The 18,551-nt window shown below is 45.7% G+C and overlaps 1 protein-coding gene across 1 annotated transcript in view; it reads right to left on the bottom strand.

Annotated features, from left to right (window-relative positions):
- Positions 1–275: 275 nt before the first annotated feature.
- DDRGK1 (DDRGK domain containing 1) overlaps positions 276–18,551 on the bottom strand; it is a 141,416-nt gene continuing 123,140 nt past the window's right edge. Inside the window, exons 6-9 of the mRNA XM_077478043.1 lie at positions 17,487–17,525; positions 9,005–9,061; positions 7,433–7,481; positions 276–5,863 (exon numbers count right to left, since the gene is read on the bottom strand). Of these exons, the coding sequence (XP_077334169.1) occupies positions 5,691–5,863; positions 7,433–7,481; positions 9,005–9,061; positions 17,487–17,525 (318 nt within the window). The 3' untranslated portion in view covers positions 276–5,690. The remainder of the gene's footprint in view (positions 5,864–7,432; positions 7,482–9,004; positions 9,062–17,486; positions 17,526–18,551) is intronic.

The following is an 18,551-nucleotide window of genomic DNA, read 5'->3' as shown; positions in this document are numbered from 1 at the left end:
AAAGATTTCAAACAAACTTGTATTGTTTGTAGAATTTTGAGGAAATAAATTAATTGAATCCATTTTGGAATAAGGCTGTAACATAACAAAATGTGGAAAAAGTGAAGCGCTGTGAATACTTAACAGATGCACTGTATAAAAACACACACACAACACTACAGGCTGTGCAAATCACAAGGTCTTCACCCAACACCCCTTCCATAATACAGACCCCCTCATCACAAATGTAATCTGTGCAGCCATAAAAAGAAAGACACATAAAAGACCACTGAGTGTAAATTGGAAATAGAGACTTTTATTGGTTATCAAATCTTTACACCCGCCCTCCACCGAACACAGGACAGTCTTCAGACTATGAAGCAGAACCCCAGGCAATTATAAGGACACCTTTGCGTATTGGTTAAAGGATTAGTACACTTTAGATCAGGGGTCTCAAACTGGCGGCCCCCCAGCTGCTGCGGAAACTACAAGTCCCATGAGGCATTGCAAGGCTGACAGCATGACTCCCACAGGCAGATGCATGATGGGACTTGTAGTTTCGCAAAACAGCTGGAGGACTGCCAGTTTGAGACCCCTGCTCTAGACCCCGTCACCAATTTAGGAAATTGCAGGGAAAAGCACAGAAAATTCAAGCATGATAAAATGCCTATTTGCAGTGTTCTCCTATCGTAAATTATCCTTTTTTTTCTCTTGCAATGTGGCTTTGAACTTGCTTAGCCTTCTCCTCTGCTAGAAGTATCTAAATGTACTTTGCTGTGCTGGCCCAGCTCCTCTGCCCCTCCCCTCATTACAGTATTTCAAATGCTTCCTTGCAGTGTTTTCCTTTCCATAAATACATTTTTATTGATTTGTGACGTGCTTTTGAATTTGCTAGAAATGATGAGAAGTCAATTCCTTAGCACATCTCCCTCCCTCCTTCACAGAATAGTCCTCCTCTTTTGGGATTATCTAATTTACTCTCTGTGCTGGCCCAGCTGCTCACCCTTTTTTTGTAGCTGCCAGCAGAGTAAAGGGGAATACTATGAAGCAGTTATTCTCATCCAGGGTTCCATGGAATCCTAGGAGTCCCTGAGCTGCTGTTGCCTGAAAAGTTCCAAGGCAAAGGCCACTTGTCAGAGTCGTGGCACCAACAACCTTTAGTGATGATATTCTGAGCACAACCCTACTACGATTTTCTTCTGACCATCAATGTAGAGGCCATTTTTCCCCTTCGATCCTTGATAAACTGTTTTTTACCAGGGGTTTCCCGAAAACTTTAAATTTTCAATTGTTTCTGTAGGGCATCCTTTATTTCACTAGAGGAACCCTTAAAATAATTTTCAGGTCTCAAGGAACCCCTGCTTTAACCAATTCATCAGAGGTCCTTGGGAAGAATGTTCCTTACATTGATGGACAGAGCTCCTTACACTGATAGTCAATGGGAAGAATGTCCCCATCATTGGTGGTCATGGGAAGAATTCTCTTTATATTGGGGATCAGTGGGAATAATGATCCTTACATTGGTGATCAGTGGGAAGAATGATCCTTATATTGGTGATCAGTGGGAAGAATAATCCTTACATTGGTGATCAGTGGGAAGAATGCTACTTACATTGGTGGTCAGTGGGAAGAATGTTCCTTACATTGGTGATCAGTGGGAAGAATGATCCTTACATTGGTGATCAGTGGGAAGAATGATCCTTACATTGGTGGTCAGTGGGAAGGATGATCCTTACATTGGTGATCAGTGGGAAGAATGATCCTTACATTGGTGATCAGTGGGAAGAATGATCCTTACATTGGTGATCAGTGGGAAGAATGATCCTTACATTGGTGGTCAGTGGGAAGAATGATCCTTACATTGGTGGTCAGTGGGAAGAATGATCCTTACATTGGTGGTCAGTGGGAAGAATGATCCTTACATTGGTGGTCAGTGGGAAGAATGATCCTTACATTGGTGGTCAGTGGGAAGAATGATCCTTACATTGGTGGTCAGTGGGAAGAGCTCCTTACACTGGTAGTCAATGGGAAGATCGTTCCTTACATTGTTGATCAGTGGGAAGAATGTCCATATCATTGGTGGTCAGTGGGAAGAATTCTCTTTACATTGGGGGTCAGTGGGAAGAATGTCCCATAAATTGGTGGTCAGTGGGAAGAATGTTCCTTACACTGGGGGTCAATAGGAAGAATGGAACCCTTATAGTGGTGGTCAGAATGCTAAAACTACAGACAGCTAAAAAGACAGTTGTGTCTTGCTGCTGGCCTGTCAAATGGCATTGACCCCAAACCTATGCAAGCATCACCAAATAGGAGGTGAATCAGCCACAAATCAAGGAGCTGCTCTAGGGTAAAAGGGTTGAGAAAGGCTGTTATAGATTGAAAGCTCTGAGTCTGCTGGGGCTGCCGACATCACATCCAAGATGGCGGCACCTAAAAGGGGAGGCTTACACAGGAAAAGAACATAAAATCTTAAGGGAATAGTTTTGTTGAAATTAAAGGTCTGGAGACAGGTTCTCTTCTAATCTCACAGGTACCCCCCCCCCCCCCCCCCTCACACCTCCTGTATCTGGGGTAGCAAAATGCTCAGTAGGTTCCCATAACTTGCTAAGGCCTTAAATAGTCTTTCACCCGGCATTGCCTACAGAAAGAGTGCAGATACATTAGACTGATGCATGCAGAGGATACAGTATAATGGCATCTTGTGAATTCACTGAGCTGCAGATGGCACTTGTTGCCGTACTCCACTCCGGTCCCCCTGTGTGCTCTCCGCATTCAGCCCAAAGCACAATGATAAACAAAGCTAATCTCCAGCTAACAAGCTATGGGGGCCTATGGTGAGTGCGGGAAGTCATACATGGCATTAAAGTGCATGTATCCACACATGACAGTATTCTTACAACTCCTAGGAGTGGGAGATGCCACAATGTGAGCCAATCCGGTTCAGTTTATTTGCAGTGTGGCAATGTTACATGTTTTCAACCACTGGTCTCAGACAGGAGTTCTTCAGGCAGTTTGCATGAGGAGCCCTGGGTGAGAATCAACAGGGAAATAGAGATCATTCCCCTCCACTCCTATGCTGTGTTGTCCTGGAGCTCCCTCGTCATCTGCGGACATCCTCGGCCGGTTTTCTTAAGAGTTCTGATCTCTGACCATTTTGATTAACCAGAGACAATGTCACTCACTACAGGAGTTCATTCATTTTAGCACCTGCCGAAATTGTACATTGAGCTGTGTGTGCGGAAAGGCAGGTAAGAAACCTTGATGCCGAAAAGACATAGTATGCCTCTTCTGTGCTAATCCATTTACAACCATCCAACACATATGTGCAGTGTCAAAAGGGAGTTCTTTACACCCACATGTGTCGCTGGTTGGCCGATGTTTATGTGATGAGATCGTGCTCAGTGAGCTCTCTCAGCACAAAGACTGAACTATCACCAAGGTAAAGATCAGTAGACCAAGCTAAGATGATGGTAAAGATCAGTAGACTGAGCCAAGATGAAGGTAAAGATCAGTAGACTGAGCCAAGATGAAGGTAAAGATCAGTAGACTGAGCCAAGATGAAGGTAAAGATCAGTAGACTGAGCCAAGATGAAGGTAAAGATCGGTAGACCGAGCCAAGATGAAGGTAAAGATCAGTAGACGAGCTAATAAGAAGGAAAAGATCAGTAGACAAGCTAATAAGAAGGAAAAGATCAGTAGACCAAGCTAAGATGAAGGTAAAGATCAGTAGACTGAGCTAAGATCAAGGTAAAGATCAGAAGACTGAGCTAATAAGAAGGAAAAGATCAGTAGACCAAGCTAAGATGAAGGTAAAGAGCAGTAGATTGAGCTAAGACCAAGGTAAAGATCAGTAGACTGAGCTAAGACCAAGGTAAAGATCAGTAGACTGAGCTAAGACCAAGGTAAAGATCAGTAGACTGAGCTAAGACCAAGGTAAAGATCAGTAGACTGAGCTAAGACCAAGTTAAAGATCAGTAGACTGAGCTAAGACCAAGTTAAAGATCAGTAGACTGAGCTAAGACCAAGGTAAAGATCAGTAGACTGAGCTAAAACCAAGGTAAAGATCAGTAGACTGAGCTAAGACCAAGGTAAAGATTAGAAGACCGAGCTAAGACCAAGGTAAATATCAGTAGATCGAGTTAAGACAAAGATGAAGGTCAGCAGCCGGAGGGACTTGTTTCTGATCACATGACCACTGTGACAGTGAATCCGTGCCCAAAAAACTGTGGGGGCTCCTGTGCATCCAAGACCGGCAACTCGCACTGACAGTGCAGACCAGTGGAGAGCCCGTCCTGTCTCAATATATGCAGTATGAACAGGAGAGAAAGCAACAGATGCCACACACTGGCAAAATCCATCAGACACTGGAATAAAAGCAGCCTCAGTCTGGCTCCGTCCAGGCCATGTGTCCCAACGCGTTTCGTCCCATTCACGGGGCAAAATGCAGTGGGTGCAAGGTCTGGACAAAACCGGGCTGAGGTCGATTTTACTGCAGTGACTGTCAGATTTTGACGGTGTGCAGCATCTGGGGATCTCTCTGCTCTTCAAACTGTAACAATGGTCACATGATCCCCAATCCTTCCTTGGGCTTTCCAAACTTTTTAAAGGGCTGCTGTAGTGGTTGGGAAGGGGTTAAAAACCTATGTGATATAATATTTTTTTTTAATTATTTAAAGTTCCACTTTAGTGACCAGACAGGTGAAACAGGAAGCGAGAAAGCTGCAACAATGAATATAGGTGTCACCACCCTGGCTCAATGTATGCAGTATGAGGAGAGAAAGAAGTTCTAGATACTGCACACATCCGACAGTCACTGGAATAAATTCAGCCTCAGCCCAGTTCCGTGTAGGCCCTGTTCCGCCCAGCGCGTTTTGCCCCATGCATGGGGAAGGACGAAACGCCTTGGGGCAGGGCCTGAACAGAGGCCGATTTTACTCCAGTGACTGTCGAATTTTGACGATGTGCGGCATCTGTGGCTTTCTCTCCTCTTCACACTGTGACAAGTAATCAGATGATTTCCGATTTGTCCAGCCCCTGGGCATTCCAAACTGTTTGAAGGGACGCCGGGGTGGGTGGGTTAAAAACCTACCTGATGCGATTTTCTTTTAATTTAAAGTTCAATTTTAATGACCAAACAGCTGACACAGGAAGCAAGAAAGCTGCAATAATGAATACAGATGTAACCACGGCGGCAGTGGGCAGCAATAGGCTGTGTAATTACAAAAGTGTCTTTACACACCATTTGCCAGGAAGCACAGTTCACATAGTGTATTTCAAATGTTTATTTAGTTATTTGGCTGGATTTCTGCTTTAAGATTCAGTTTAACCAAGGATTACATTTCAGCTGATGAATTTCTCACTAGCATTACAAATCCAACACAGTCTCACTTCTGCAGTTGCATTTTTCTTTCTTTTTTTTAAACGCAGTATGAGCCTCCGTTGTAATGGTTGCTGCTGCGGCTAGGGGTCTCGTGTAGAAATGTCACCGCTGGGGACTCTGAGATGTAAAATTAACCAAATCACCAGAAGCTGGCAAAATCTAATGTAATTTCTGGAAGAACTGACCCAATGAACTGTCAGGAAACTTCAAGTCCCAGCATGCATCACCAGCAACGGCACTGAGACTCAAAGTTCCCTGGGAGCTGGACAGCTGCACACTGCAAAGAGCTGGCTTATAACAAAATAAAGTCTTTAGAATATATTTGTTGGGTTTATGATACTTGGAGGGGGACGGGGCTGGGCTCGGGGTTCAGGTTGATGAGTTTGTTGGTGGCCTGGGCCAGCTCGGTGATGGAGACACGTCCTCTCTGGCGGATGAACTGGGCGACGGCTGTCATCTCCTCTGCCGTGATGTAGATGAACTTTCCTCTGTCGTCGATCACACCTGCAGACAAATACAGAACCACAGGCATGAAACAATCCCCGACTCTTACTGGTGGGCATTGCCTATGCAATTAAAGAGACCCTTGTCTCCAATTAAGAAATTGTTTGAAAGTGTGACTAATCAGTTTTCTAATTAAAAGATAAGGATCCCGATTGGCACACTTCAAAGAAACCTGATAACCATGCAGGTAAAAGCAGCCTCAGCCTAGCTTCGTCCAAACCACATGCCGACACGTTTCATCAAGTCAGACGAAACACGTCGGATGTGTAGCCTGGAAGGAACTAGGCTGAGGCTATGTTTACATGCATGACTAACGTGTTTGTTTGGAGTGCGTCATTCGGGATCTTTCTGTTTCAGTTTCAACACATAGAGCCAGGAAGAGCCCAAGCTAGCACCCATAGTGCAAGTCCACTGGATTAGGATACAGGGACCTGAGCGGCAAACTAACTCTTTTTGTTTAGGTTTATAATGCGTTTTCTAGCACACCTCCCTTGCATGTCATAGCACTCTCCTCTACCGAAAATTTCCAATTACTCTCTGTGCTAACCCAGCTCCTCCATCCTCCCCCCCCCCCACCTTCCTGCATAGCCTTTTATGCACTTGTTGAAGAAAAAAATATGGCTGGTCAATTCTCTAGCGCAACCTCCGCCCTCCTTACATCATAGCTCGCGCCTCCTTTGGGAGTGTCTACTTACTGTTTATGCTGGCCTAGCTCCTCCTTAGTCAATTCTCTATCACAACCACCACCCTCCTTACATCACAGCTCTCGGCTTCTTTGTGAGTGTCGAATTACTGTTTATGCTGGCCCAGCTCCTCTCTCCTCTTCTTTTAACTTGTCAATTCCCTATCACAACCCCGCCCTCCTTACAAAATAAAAAAAATATTAAAAGTCAGCAGCTACAAATACTGCAGCTGCTGACTTTTAATAAATGGACACTTACCTGTTCCAGGGTCCAGCGATGCCGGCAGCAGATGATGAGCAATCGCTCGTCTCTCAGCTGCCCCCGCTGCCATCCTCTGCCAGGGAATCGGGAAGTGAAGCGTTTGCGGCTTCACTGCCCGGTTCCGTACTGCACATGCGCGAGATGCGCTGCACGTCTCCTCTGTTCCCCATTGTGTCTTGGGAACTGTGCGTTTCCCGGAACACAACGGGGGGGGGGGGGGGGGGTTGGGGAGTTAGGGCATCTGCGGTTAGCTTGTCCCAGAAGTGGGTGCAGATACCTGGATTATACAGGTATCTGCACCCCCCTCTCCCCTGAAAGGCGCCAATTGGCACCGGAGGCAGGGAGGGTTCCGATGAGCGGACCTTCCACTTTAGGGTGGAGGTCCCCTTTAACTTTTTTTCATCACGTAGGGGGCAAAAAGACCGCAACGTGATGATTTTTTGATGCCAGGTTCTCTTTAATGACTCTTTTAGACCCTGTATGTCTCACCTGTGCACCAATGAATCTAATGAAGTGTGAGTGGAGCTTTGTCTGGGAGAAAGAACTTTTTTTCATGTATTTCTCATTTTTCCAGTGACTGCAGTCAAAAATGTTTAGGTGTATATTATCAGGAGAATTTACTGACCTGTGATAGAGCCGTCAGCCAATAGATCGTGTATTCTGCTGATTGCGTCCTGGTAAGATAAGAATAATGGAAGCAGAGAGATCAGACTAAACACAACACATGCCGCTCCACACTCCATAGTAACATCTCAGGTGTTGGCTCGGCTCATCTCCACCAAGCAATCAATTGCACCACCAACAGGCACATGAGATGTAAAATAATATTATTCCCTTAATAAAATAGCCAGCACACACAAACTCTATTCTGTGTCCTAGTAGCGTTTCGGGCTAGGCACAGTAATTCCTTTTCTGGAAAAAGCACTGTGCCTGGTATTAAACGCATCAAAATAGAACTGTGCTTTGCCTGGTACTAAACGTGTCAGCAAAGAACTGTGCTGTGCCTGGTACTAAATGCATCAGAATAGAACTGCGCTGTGCCTGGTACTAAACGTGTCAGAAAAGAACTGCACTGTGCCTGCTACTAAATGCATCAGAATAGAACTGCGGTGTGCTGTTCCTGGTACTAAACGTGTCAGAAAAGAACTGCGCTGTGCCTAGTACTAAACATGCCAAAATAGAACTGCTCTGTGCCTAGTACTAAACGTGTCAGAAAGGAACTGCACTGTGCATTGCTAAATGTGCCAATTTGGAAAAGTGCAATGCCTGGTGCTAAACGTGTCAGTTTGGAACTGTGCCATGCCTGGTACTAAACGTGTCAGAATAGAACTGCGATGTGCCTGGTACTAAATGTGTCAGGACAGAACTGTGCTGGGCCTGGTGCTAAACGCATCAGTGTGGAACTGCGCTGTGCCTGGTGCTAAACATGTCAGATTAGAACTGTGCCTGGTGCTAAACACGTCACATTAGAACTGCTCCGTTCCTGGTACTAAACGTGCCAGAATAGAACTGCTCTGTGCCTGGTGCAAACGTGTCAGTAATGAAACTTCACTGTGCCTGATGCTAAACACGTCAAAATAGAACTGCACTGTGCCTAGTACTAAACGTGTCAGAAAAAACTGCGCTGTGCCTGGTGCTAAACATGTCAGAATAGAACTATGCTGTGCCTGATGCTAAACAGGTCAGCATAGAACTGCACTGTGCAAACATGTCAGCTTAGAAATTGTTCCTGATGGCCATTTAAAAAAAGAAAGATTATTATTTTAACCTCCGTTTGTGGCGTACCTGTTGATCTTGGGGCTCGTTCGCACATGAGCTCGTGGGGGGGGGGGGCTAAAAAAATGCTGGGGTTGAGCCACACTTTTACTGCCCCTGAAATTAGACCCTGTTTAGCAGCAAAGGCAGCGGGTGGGGGTGTACACGTTATGGCTGCTGCAAGACATAAAACCTATCACCCCTCTGCACGCACCCCACACCAATGTGCAATGCATGCAAGTGTAGCTCGCTAGTGTGAGGATCAAGGGGTTAAAGCAGGCAGCACTGTTATTTGAAAAAAAAAAATAAACACAAAAAACAAGATGGCAAATTTCAGTTAAAACAGAACAGGAGGCTAAAAGGCTAAACCGTTTATTGAGAAGTCACAGAAGCACACACAGTCAGCATTGGTTAATAGAATATACAAAAATGTTCATGTTACCTGAGCTCGTAGACCAAAATGAGCCCCCAGTTCTTCCAGAATAACCACTTTTGAAGCCTACAAGACATAACTTTAAACTTAGCAGCAGAAAAAAAAAAAAAAACATACAAAACTACAGGTAGCTTTATGGAAAAGGACCACATGGTGGCGCTAATGGGAAAGATATAGGAATCTTGCTACCCAACATCATGCATTTAAAGAGCGATAGCAGGAATCCAGCATCATGTATTGGCATGGCCAAATGGACTGGAATTAAACGGCAAGGCGCGGTCTGAAAACAAACAAACAGACATATAAATCCTAAAATCACCAATTACAACCTCCATCATCTGGAATGGCAAGCATCTACAGCAGGGGTGGGCAACCTTTCAGAGGCTGAGATCTACCCAGACAACACGGAGGAAATCAAAGATCCCAAGGAAATTGGGGGGGGGGGGGGGGGCGACACCCTTTAAAAAAAATAAAAATAACCATTAGGCCCCAATAGTGTCCTGTGCCCCTCCAACCCCCTACCCTCACAGTAGTGTCCACTGCTCCCTCTCCTCATAGCAGTGTTTTCTGCCCCTTTCACATCAACCCCCCCCCCCCCCCGTAATGTCCTGTGCCGCCCCCCCCCAAAAATAGTGCACTGTGCCCCCCAAAGCAGTGTTCTCTGCCCCTCTTTACAACCCCCCCCCCCCAATGTAGTGTACTCTGCCCCCATGGCAGTGACCCATGCAAGCCCGTTGCTGCCACTAGGCGGAGTAGGCAGCCGCCTAGGGCGCACTACCCCCCAGGGCACAGCCACGGCCTCTGTCCCAGGAACACATCTGCATGCCTCCAATTCCCCAATGTGTCCCGCTGAGCACCAAGCTGTTCCCTTGCTCTCTTCACAGAGAGAAAGCTCACAGCACCGCTTCGGGACTCCTTTGCTCCAGCCTGTCCATCTGGAGCGGCGCTCTGTGTCTGTGTGTGTGCACCGGAGGGGCTCAGTGGAGATCGGAGCATCGTCTGTCAGCTGACCTCACAGCCAGTGGAGACACCAGCGCAACACTGCCCGCCCAGCGCTGAGGAGAGCCCCGGATGTGATGGTCGATGAAGCAGCGGTAAGGAGGAGGGTGGATACTCCCCATCTACATCGAGCTGTGTGTGAGTGATGGGGGGGGGGGGGGGTGAGTAGTGCAGGAAATAGGAGTCAGGTAGGTAGGTCAGTGTATGTGTAATGGTCAGGTAGGTAAGTGCATGTTTCAGGTAGGTAGGTCAGTGTATGTGTCAGGTAGGTAGGTCAGTGTGCGTGTGTAATGGTCAGGTAGGTCAGTGTATGGCAGGCAGGTCGGTCACTGTGTCAGGTAGGTAGGTCAGTGTGTGTGTAATGGTCAGGTAGGTCACTGTGTGTCAGGTAGGTAGGTGTATGTGTAATGGTCAGGTAGGTCAGTGTGTGTGTCAGGTAGGTAGGTCAGTGTGTGTGTGTAATTGTCAGGTAGGTAGGTTAGTGTATGTGTAATGGTCAGGTAGGTCAGTGTATGTGTAATGGTCAGGTAGGTCAGTGTATGTGTCAGTGTGTGTATAATGGTCAGGTGGGTCACATATTGCAAAGGGTCATCGGCGGAGCCAATAAGGGGGGGGGGGGCAAATGAGGTTTCGCCTAAGGTGTCAAAAATTCTTGCACCAGCCCTGGTCCCATGCCCCCTTCACATCACCTCCCCAACTGTAGTTTCCTCTTTCCCTTTTTCTACTTCACATCACATTCCCTCACACTGTAGCGTCCTGTGCCCCACCCATAGCAGTGTCCCTTCACATCACCCCCCCCCGCCCATAGCAGTGTACCGTGACCTCTACCCCGGTCACATTACCCCTCCCTGTAGTGTCCTGTGCCCAATCCCCCCCCACCCATAGCAGTGTACTGTGCCCTCTGCCCCCTTCACATCACCCCCCTGTAGTGTCCTGTGCCCCCCCTGCCCATAGCAGTGTACTGTGCCCTCTGCCCCCTTCACATTATCCCTCCCTGTAGTGGACCGTGCCCCCTGCCTCCCTTCACATCACCCCCTTTAGTGTCCTGTGCCCACCCTGCCCATAGCAGTGTACTGTGCCCTCTTCCCCCCTTCACATCCCCCCCTGTAGTGTTGTGTGCCCCCCCTGCCCATAGCAGTGCACTGTGCCCTCTGCCCCCGTTTACATGACCCCCCTGTAGTGTCCTGTGCCCTCCCTGCCCATAGTAGTGTACTGTGCCCTCTTCCCCCCTTCACATCACCCCCCTGTGGTGTTGTGTGCCCCCCCTGCCCATAGCAGTGTACTGTGCCCCCTGCCCCCTTCACATTACCCCTCCCTGTAGTGTCCCGTGCCCCCTGCCCCCTTCACATCACACCCCCCCGTAGTGTCCTGTGCCCCCCCCCCCGCCCATAGCAGTGTACTGTGCCCTCTGACCCCCTTCACATCACCCCTCCCTGTAGTGTAGTGCAATCATCCAAGCAACTAGCATTTTCAAAAGGTGAGCCCAGTGATGGTAGCCTATTTGTTTTAAGTAATCTCCCTAATTTTCTGTTCTGACCAAGACCCACTACCCAGGTGTCTCTAGGGCTGCTGCACAAAATAAATAAATAAAAACGCTCTAAAAAAACACTTATCTACTGGGGCAATTTTATTTTTTACATTTTTCACATATATGTAAAAATTTGCATTTTTTTTTTTTTGCTCGAAAATTGCATAAAACACCTAAACATTACATATTATCTGAAAACAGAGGCCATGGAGAATAAAATAGCGGTTATGGCAATTTCTTATGTTACATGATATTTACGGAATCATTTATCAAATGCAAATTTTCAAAAAGAAGTACACATAAATGCATTTTAGTGCACAAACACAAACGCAATATAATACCCATTTTTTGGGGTAAAATATAAAAGATTATATTTCACCGAGTAAATAGACAAAATCTGTCAAGATCAAATGGCGACAAACTAAGGTACCTGAAACTCTTCATAGGCGATGCTTTAAAAGCCTTTACAGGTTACCAGTTTAGAATTAAACATGATCGCCGCTGCAAGAAATAGTTGTAGCTGCAGAGTGGGACCCTTAGTGCTCTTTAAAGCGGAACTTCAGTAATTTTTTCATCTTTCCATCTATTAAATCTTCTGCTCTTATTGTTTTAACTTTGGATAGTAAAACATTTTTTTTTTATGCCTGTAAATACCTTATACAGCTCACTTCATGTTTCTCATCTTGTCATTAGTCTAGGCTTATGACATCATGCACAGCTCTCTCTCACTCGCTCTCATGAGAGTTTTCTAGTAAGGTAGGTGGCGTGAGCCATAAGAGGGCTAATGAGAGCTGCGGAGCTGGAGGTGTGTCTGTGTAAATCCAGGAAGTCAACAGGCAGCAGCTTCAGCTGCCCACAGTTAAAATGGCTGCAGCCAGACTCAGTGGAGGGAGATAATCCTCTGCCTGCACAGAGGCATAGGAGCGCTGAACATAAACATGCTAAGGTATTCAAAGTAACAAAACAATTAAAAGTGAATATGTCTTTTTCAATTGCCATTTTATAAAGTTTTTTTTATAGGTGCCTTTATTATATTTTTCATAATCCAGGTAAAGGTCCACTGAAAAGTAGAACTAAACTCAATCAACGCCAACTATTTTAATCCTTTTGCTGTTAGCATTAATAAAAAGATAGGAAGGTACTGTATTTATCGGCGTATAACACGCGCCGGCGTATAACACGCACCCCAAGTTTAGGAGGGAATTTAAAAGAAAAAAAACTTTTAGGAGGGAAGGAAAAAAACTTACATTTAAATGCCCATCAATGCAGCCTTATCAGTGTCATTTGCAGCCTTCCATTGCAGCCTTGTCAGTCATTTGCCGTTTAAAAATGGCGCCGGTAGTTCTCGGTGGCTTTCGGGTATTTTCGGCCGCACTCGGCCGTTCTCGGCTCTTTTCGGCCGTTCTCGGCTCTTTTCGGGCGCTCTCGGCTCTTTTCGGCCGCACGCGGCTGCTCTCGGCTCTTCTCGGCCGTTCTCCGCTCTTTTAGGCCGCACGCGGCCGTTCTCCGCTCTTTTCTGCCGCACGCGGCCGTTCTCCGCTCTTTTCTGCCGCACGCGGCCGTTCTCCGCTCTTTTCTGCCGCACGCGGCCGTTCTCCGCTCTTTTCTGCCGCACGCGGCCGTTCTCCGCTCTTTTCTGCCGCACGCGGTCGTTCTCCGCTCTTTTCTGCCGCACGCGGCCGTTCTCCGCTCTTTTCTGCCGCACTCGGCCGCTCTCCGCTCTTTTCTGCCGCACTCGGCCGCTCTCCGCTATTTTCTGCCGCACTCGGCCGCTCTCCGCTATTTTCTGCCGCACTCGGCCGCTCTCCGCTATTTTCTGCCGCACTCGGCCGCTCTCCGCTATTTTCTGCCGCACTCGGCCGTTCTCCGCTATTTTCTGCCGCACTCGGCCGTTCTCCGCTATTTTCTGCCGCACTCGGCCGTTCTCCGCTATTTTCTGCCGCACTCGGCCGTTCTCCGCTATTTTCTGCCGCACTCGGCCGTTCTCTGCTATTTTCTGCCGCACTCGGCCGTTCTCCGCTCTTTTCTGCCGCACTCGGCTGTTCTCTGCTATTTTCTGCTGCCACACTCGGCCGCTCTCGTCTATTTTCTGAAAGGCGCAGAAAACGGCCGAAGATATACACTGATATACACAGATAGCGGCAGAAAGCCCTAGCAACAGTGGGGGATCGTCATATAACATGCTCCCATGATTTTAGGGGGAAAAAAGTGCGTATTATACGCCGATAAATACGGTATATTAAAAAAAAATTTACATCCCAGGAGTCTTCCTAGGCTTTTTTTTTATTCCTTTCTTCTGGAGGAGGGGCTCTCTCAACTAAGCATACCCCAACCCCAGGCTGCATGCCTAAGCTAAGGGGAGATAGATTCCAGGAAGTAAATGCTACATGATCCATCTGCCCTTACTCAAGATGGCTGCAGCTGGAAATGCTAGGGGGTGGATTTCAAAGCCATTTCTCAACAAAATAAAGTATGGAGACATGCATGGATGGGGACGTTTGCTCAGAATATAAAAATTTAATTACAATGCCTTTTGTTTTTTTTGTGGTGCTCGGATACAGTTACGTTCCCCTTTAACTGAACATGTTTCTGGCAAAGGCCCGAGACACCATCAGATGCAAATTTGATTTAAAACAAATTGTAGTATTTCCAAAACTACACCGATGCCATGTTTATAGGCACTGTACCTATTAGTCTTTTTTTTTTTTTTATAGATGGAGAAATCGTTCCCCCCCCCCCCCCAAGTCACGTTACGTGATTCATTTAGGTCCTTTTTTCTTTTGAAAGGTTCAATCATAACACCCTTGTGTAAACCATTTCTCAGTGTCTGGAATACAGAGGAACGCCAGACTGGATAAGAGACAGGACAGTAACAGAGACGTCTTCTTCTCCATAGTGTTGTGGTGGGCGGCAGCCAAGCTGGAGAACTGACCTCTACGGACCGCAGTTTGTGAATTAAAACAGTCCATGGAATTCAGTTCTCAGAGCTGGACCAGCCAACAAGTCGCCATCATCTTGTCTTGTAGGATCTTCAACTCCATAGATATCACCATGGTGGAAAGGCATGGCAAGCTGGATAAGACAAAGAGGAACCTAATGGCAGGAGTTCGCCCCTCTCCACCAAATGAACAGAATCTACAGTCAGATACAGATGTCACTGGCTTCACTCTAGGTTGTCTCTGGAAACAGACACAAGTCCTCCCTCCACTAACTGCTATTTTCTCTTTGCTACCATGAGACTTCTCTTTTTTACTTTATAACTGCCTGACATGTAGATAATGTAGAGATACACCATCAGGATACAGTAAGGAGGCCCACCAAGATACTTGTTGAGTGTAAACTTTGTTCATGTTTGCAAAGAATACAAAGTAAGACGGATCTATAGTTTAATATATGTCAAGAATCTACCTGAACTTTATGGAAAAAAAAAAGAAAGGTTCTGTTATTTGGGGGGGGGGCACCAAAAAAATCCCACTAAAATAAATAAACATTCTCTATTTTTGGTAACATGAGGGATGTGGTGCCCATGATAACCCACCAATCAAATTGGTAAAACAACACTCAATGAAATTACATGGTGCATCCAGGTCCTCTCTTACGCATTGTTTCTGGAGGTACGCAGTCAACTCTGACTATTGGGATCAAGTAGCTTTTTTTTCTTCTATGAGGTCACGCATGGTTGATACTCCAAGGACCCTATCCTTATGCTGTTTAGCCACGGCAATGGGACACGTCAGTCTGGTTTGACCCAACCAGACAGATTTATTTTCGAGTCACACTGGACTTACATCTGTCTACTAGTAGCACGTAGGGCCATACTCAAAAAAACTCATAATGGAAATATTCCGCTCCATCACCATCAAGTGTTTCATCTCCAGATGGCGAGCAGTTGGAGGTATCTGCTCTTTTGTCTTCCTTCCATTTTTCCGACTAACCAGCTCAATGTCTTCCTTGCAATGATCGACCCCATCATTTCTTCAGTCCTTGACATCTCAGGAGAAGCTTTACAGACTGTCAGGGCCTGGATTTGAACCTGGGACCTCTGTTGTATCTGGCAATGACTCTTCTCGCTGAGCTACCAGAGATGCTGGACAGCACCCTTTGTGATTGGACAACCCTGCCTTATGCCTTGACTTCTGCTGAACCTTGAACCCTTAGCTCCTCCAATGAACCTCCTGATTTAAGCTACAATGGATATAAAAAGTCCACACACCCCTGTTAAAATATGAGGTTTCTGTGATGTAGAAAAATGAGACAAAGATAAAACATTTCAGAACTTTTTCCACCTTTAATGTGACCTATAAACTGTACAACACAATTGAAAAAAAAAAATGAAATCTTTTAGTCTCCCAAAAGCATGTGGGGAAATGTATTATGCTCTTATGAACCCAAGGTGGAACTTTTTGGTCATAATTCCAAAACTTATGTTTGGTGCAAAAACAACACTGCACATCACCAAAAGAACACCATACCCACCGTGAAGCATGGTGGTGGCAGCATCTTGGTTTGGGGCCGTTTTTCTTCAGCTGGAACAGGGGCCTTAGTCAAGGTAGAGGGAATTATGAACAGTTCCAAATACCAGTCAATATTGGCACAAAACCTGCAGGCTTCTGCTAGAAAGCTGAACATGAAGAGGAACCTCATCTTTCAGCATGACAACGACCCAAAGCACACATCCAAATCAACAAAGGAATGGCTTCACCAGAAGAAGACTAAAGTTTTGGAATGGCCCAGCCAGAGCCCAGACCTGAATCCGATTGAAAATCTGTGGCGTCATCTGAAGAGGGCTGTGCATAGGAGATGCCCTCGCAATACCACAGATTTGGAGTGTTTTTGCAAAGAAGAGTGGGCAAATATTGGCAAGTCAAGATATGCCATGCTGATAGACTCATACCCAAAAAGACTGAGTGCTCTAATAAAAATCAAAAGGTGCTTCAACAAAGTATTAGTTGAAGGGTGTGCACACTTATACAACCTTATTATTATTTTTTTATTTTTACTTCCCTCCACCTAAAAAAATTCAGATTGTGGTTCAACTGAGTTGTACAGTTTATAGGTCACATTAAAAGTTGGAAAAAGTTCTGAAATGGTTTATATTTTCAAATTTTTTTACATCAAAGAAGCCTGACATTCTAACATGGATGTGTGGATTTTTTTATATCCACTGTATTTCTCTGCACTGTTTGCCAGATTATTGTGCTCTCTCCAGCCAATATCTCACTCTGTCTTCCCTGCTGCCATTCCTATCTTTGCTAACACTTGTTACTGACCCTTGGCTTGTTGCTAGACTACGTTTCTCCCTGACCCCAACCTGCAACTACTCATTACTGACCTTTTGGCTTGCTTACTGACTACACTTCTGTTTGATGCTTACCTGCTATATCCACGTCTGGACTCTGGCTTGCTCACCTCCTGGTGGGGTGGTTCTGAGGGCCGCGACCTGGTACTAACATGCAGCTAACTCCATCTCCCCTATCAGGTGAACACCGATTATTACATAGACCCCGCACCTCAGATGAGCCGGTGTCATCCACGAGGGTGACCGTCTGGATACCTATCCTGCTGGTTGGTAAAAGCCCTGCTACTGTTATAGCAAGTGGTCTTTGAGCCCAACCCCTGATTGCAACACCAACCTAGTGCTCCTAGTTATAAGCTTATACTGTTATTTGTTCTTATCAGCTTTTACACTGACTATCTTGGCCAAGTACAGACCCCCTTGGACCAGTGACAACCCCTGTGGGGTTTTCCATCCACATCCCCCTGCTTCCTCTGGAAGCTGCTTTATAAAACATATTTGTATAGAACTCTGTCTTTAACCAACATTAATTTACCCTGGATCATTTTATTAGGCCTTTATATCAACACCGTTGCTGTGCCGGACTATGTTATATTTTCCTGTGATATCCCCAAAAAAGTATTAAAAAATAAAAAAATTGGTAAAAACACCAGAAACCAGTCACTTACCTTGATGTAGTTGATAAACTCTGTAAGGAAACTACGCGTCTGCAGGGAAAAAAAAACAAACACATTAGGACCCGCTGATAAGAGGATTACTAATGCACCATTGTGTAGCACTAATACACAAGAAGCAGAAGTTTTTTTGTCATGAGAAATATGGCTTCCTCTACCAATTACAATTATAAGAAGAAAATAAAGACATCGTAATACATAAACACACAACAGAGGAAAACAAGTGTATAAGTACTGCAACCGTCCCACATAAAAGCTCCGCCCGGTGCTCAGACCTTGAAGGCTTCTGACACCTCCAACGTACCAGAATAAGGAAAGGGATGGTTGGCACTCAGGATGACATCCAAAATAATATTGTTAAACATCCTACGCGTTTCAGACATTAGTCCTTAGTCATGGCTAACGTCCGAAACACGTAGGCCGTTTTACAGCTTTGCACAGGTATTTAATAAAGGAATACTATTTTGGATGTCAACCTGAGTGCCAAACATTCCTTTCCTTATAAGCACACAACAATACTATATTCTACATCAAGACAATTTCTAATACTCTTCCATAACCTGCAATAAATAAAGTACTTTTAATGAGCAGCCCCCTTATATATTAACCCAACCATGGTTTTGGGCTCCTGCAATTCCATTACTTGTGGCGCCTTTACTCAGCACCAGGGTAGAATAGTGCGCAACAGTGACACCCAATGGATGAGTATTTGGAGGCAGCCAATCAGCCGAACTCTCTGCAAACAGATTCCAGCCATCACAGTGGCACGGCACTGGGACCGAAGCTGGAGGGAACCTATTATCAAAATCTGAGTAACATGCACCTTGTGACATTTAAAAAAAAAAAAATGTATTATTATTTAAGGAAAACAGATACAACAAACTAGTTACAGCAAATTGTGTGTTGCAGATGGACATGCTTTGGCCACCAGTAGGGATCATTCAAATTTTTTGCTTGTACCTAACATTCTATTCATACAGGTGGCATAATAACCAAATGGTCTCCTGATCTGGCTTTGTCCTTCAATGACTGAAAGAGAAAGTGCGCTTTAAGGCCCAT

This window comes from Lithobates pipiens, unplaced genomic scaffold (assembly GCF_037356315.1).
Source record: "Lithobates pipiens isolate NorthernLeopardFrog02 unplaced genomic scaffold, aLitPip1_a1.2 Scaffold_13, whole genome shotgun sequence".
Taxonomy (NCBI): Eukaryota; Metazoa; Chordata; class Amphibia; order Anura; family Ranidae; genus Lithobates; species Lithobates pipiens.
This window is presented reverse-complemented; position numbering and strand designations above follow the sequence as displayed.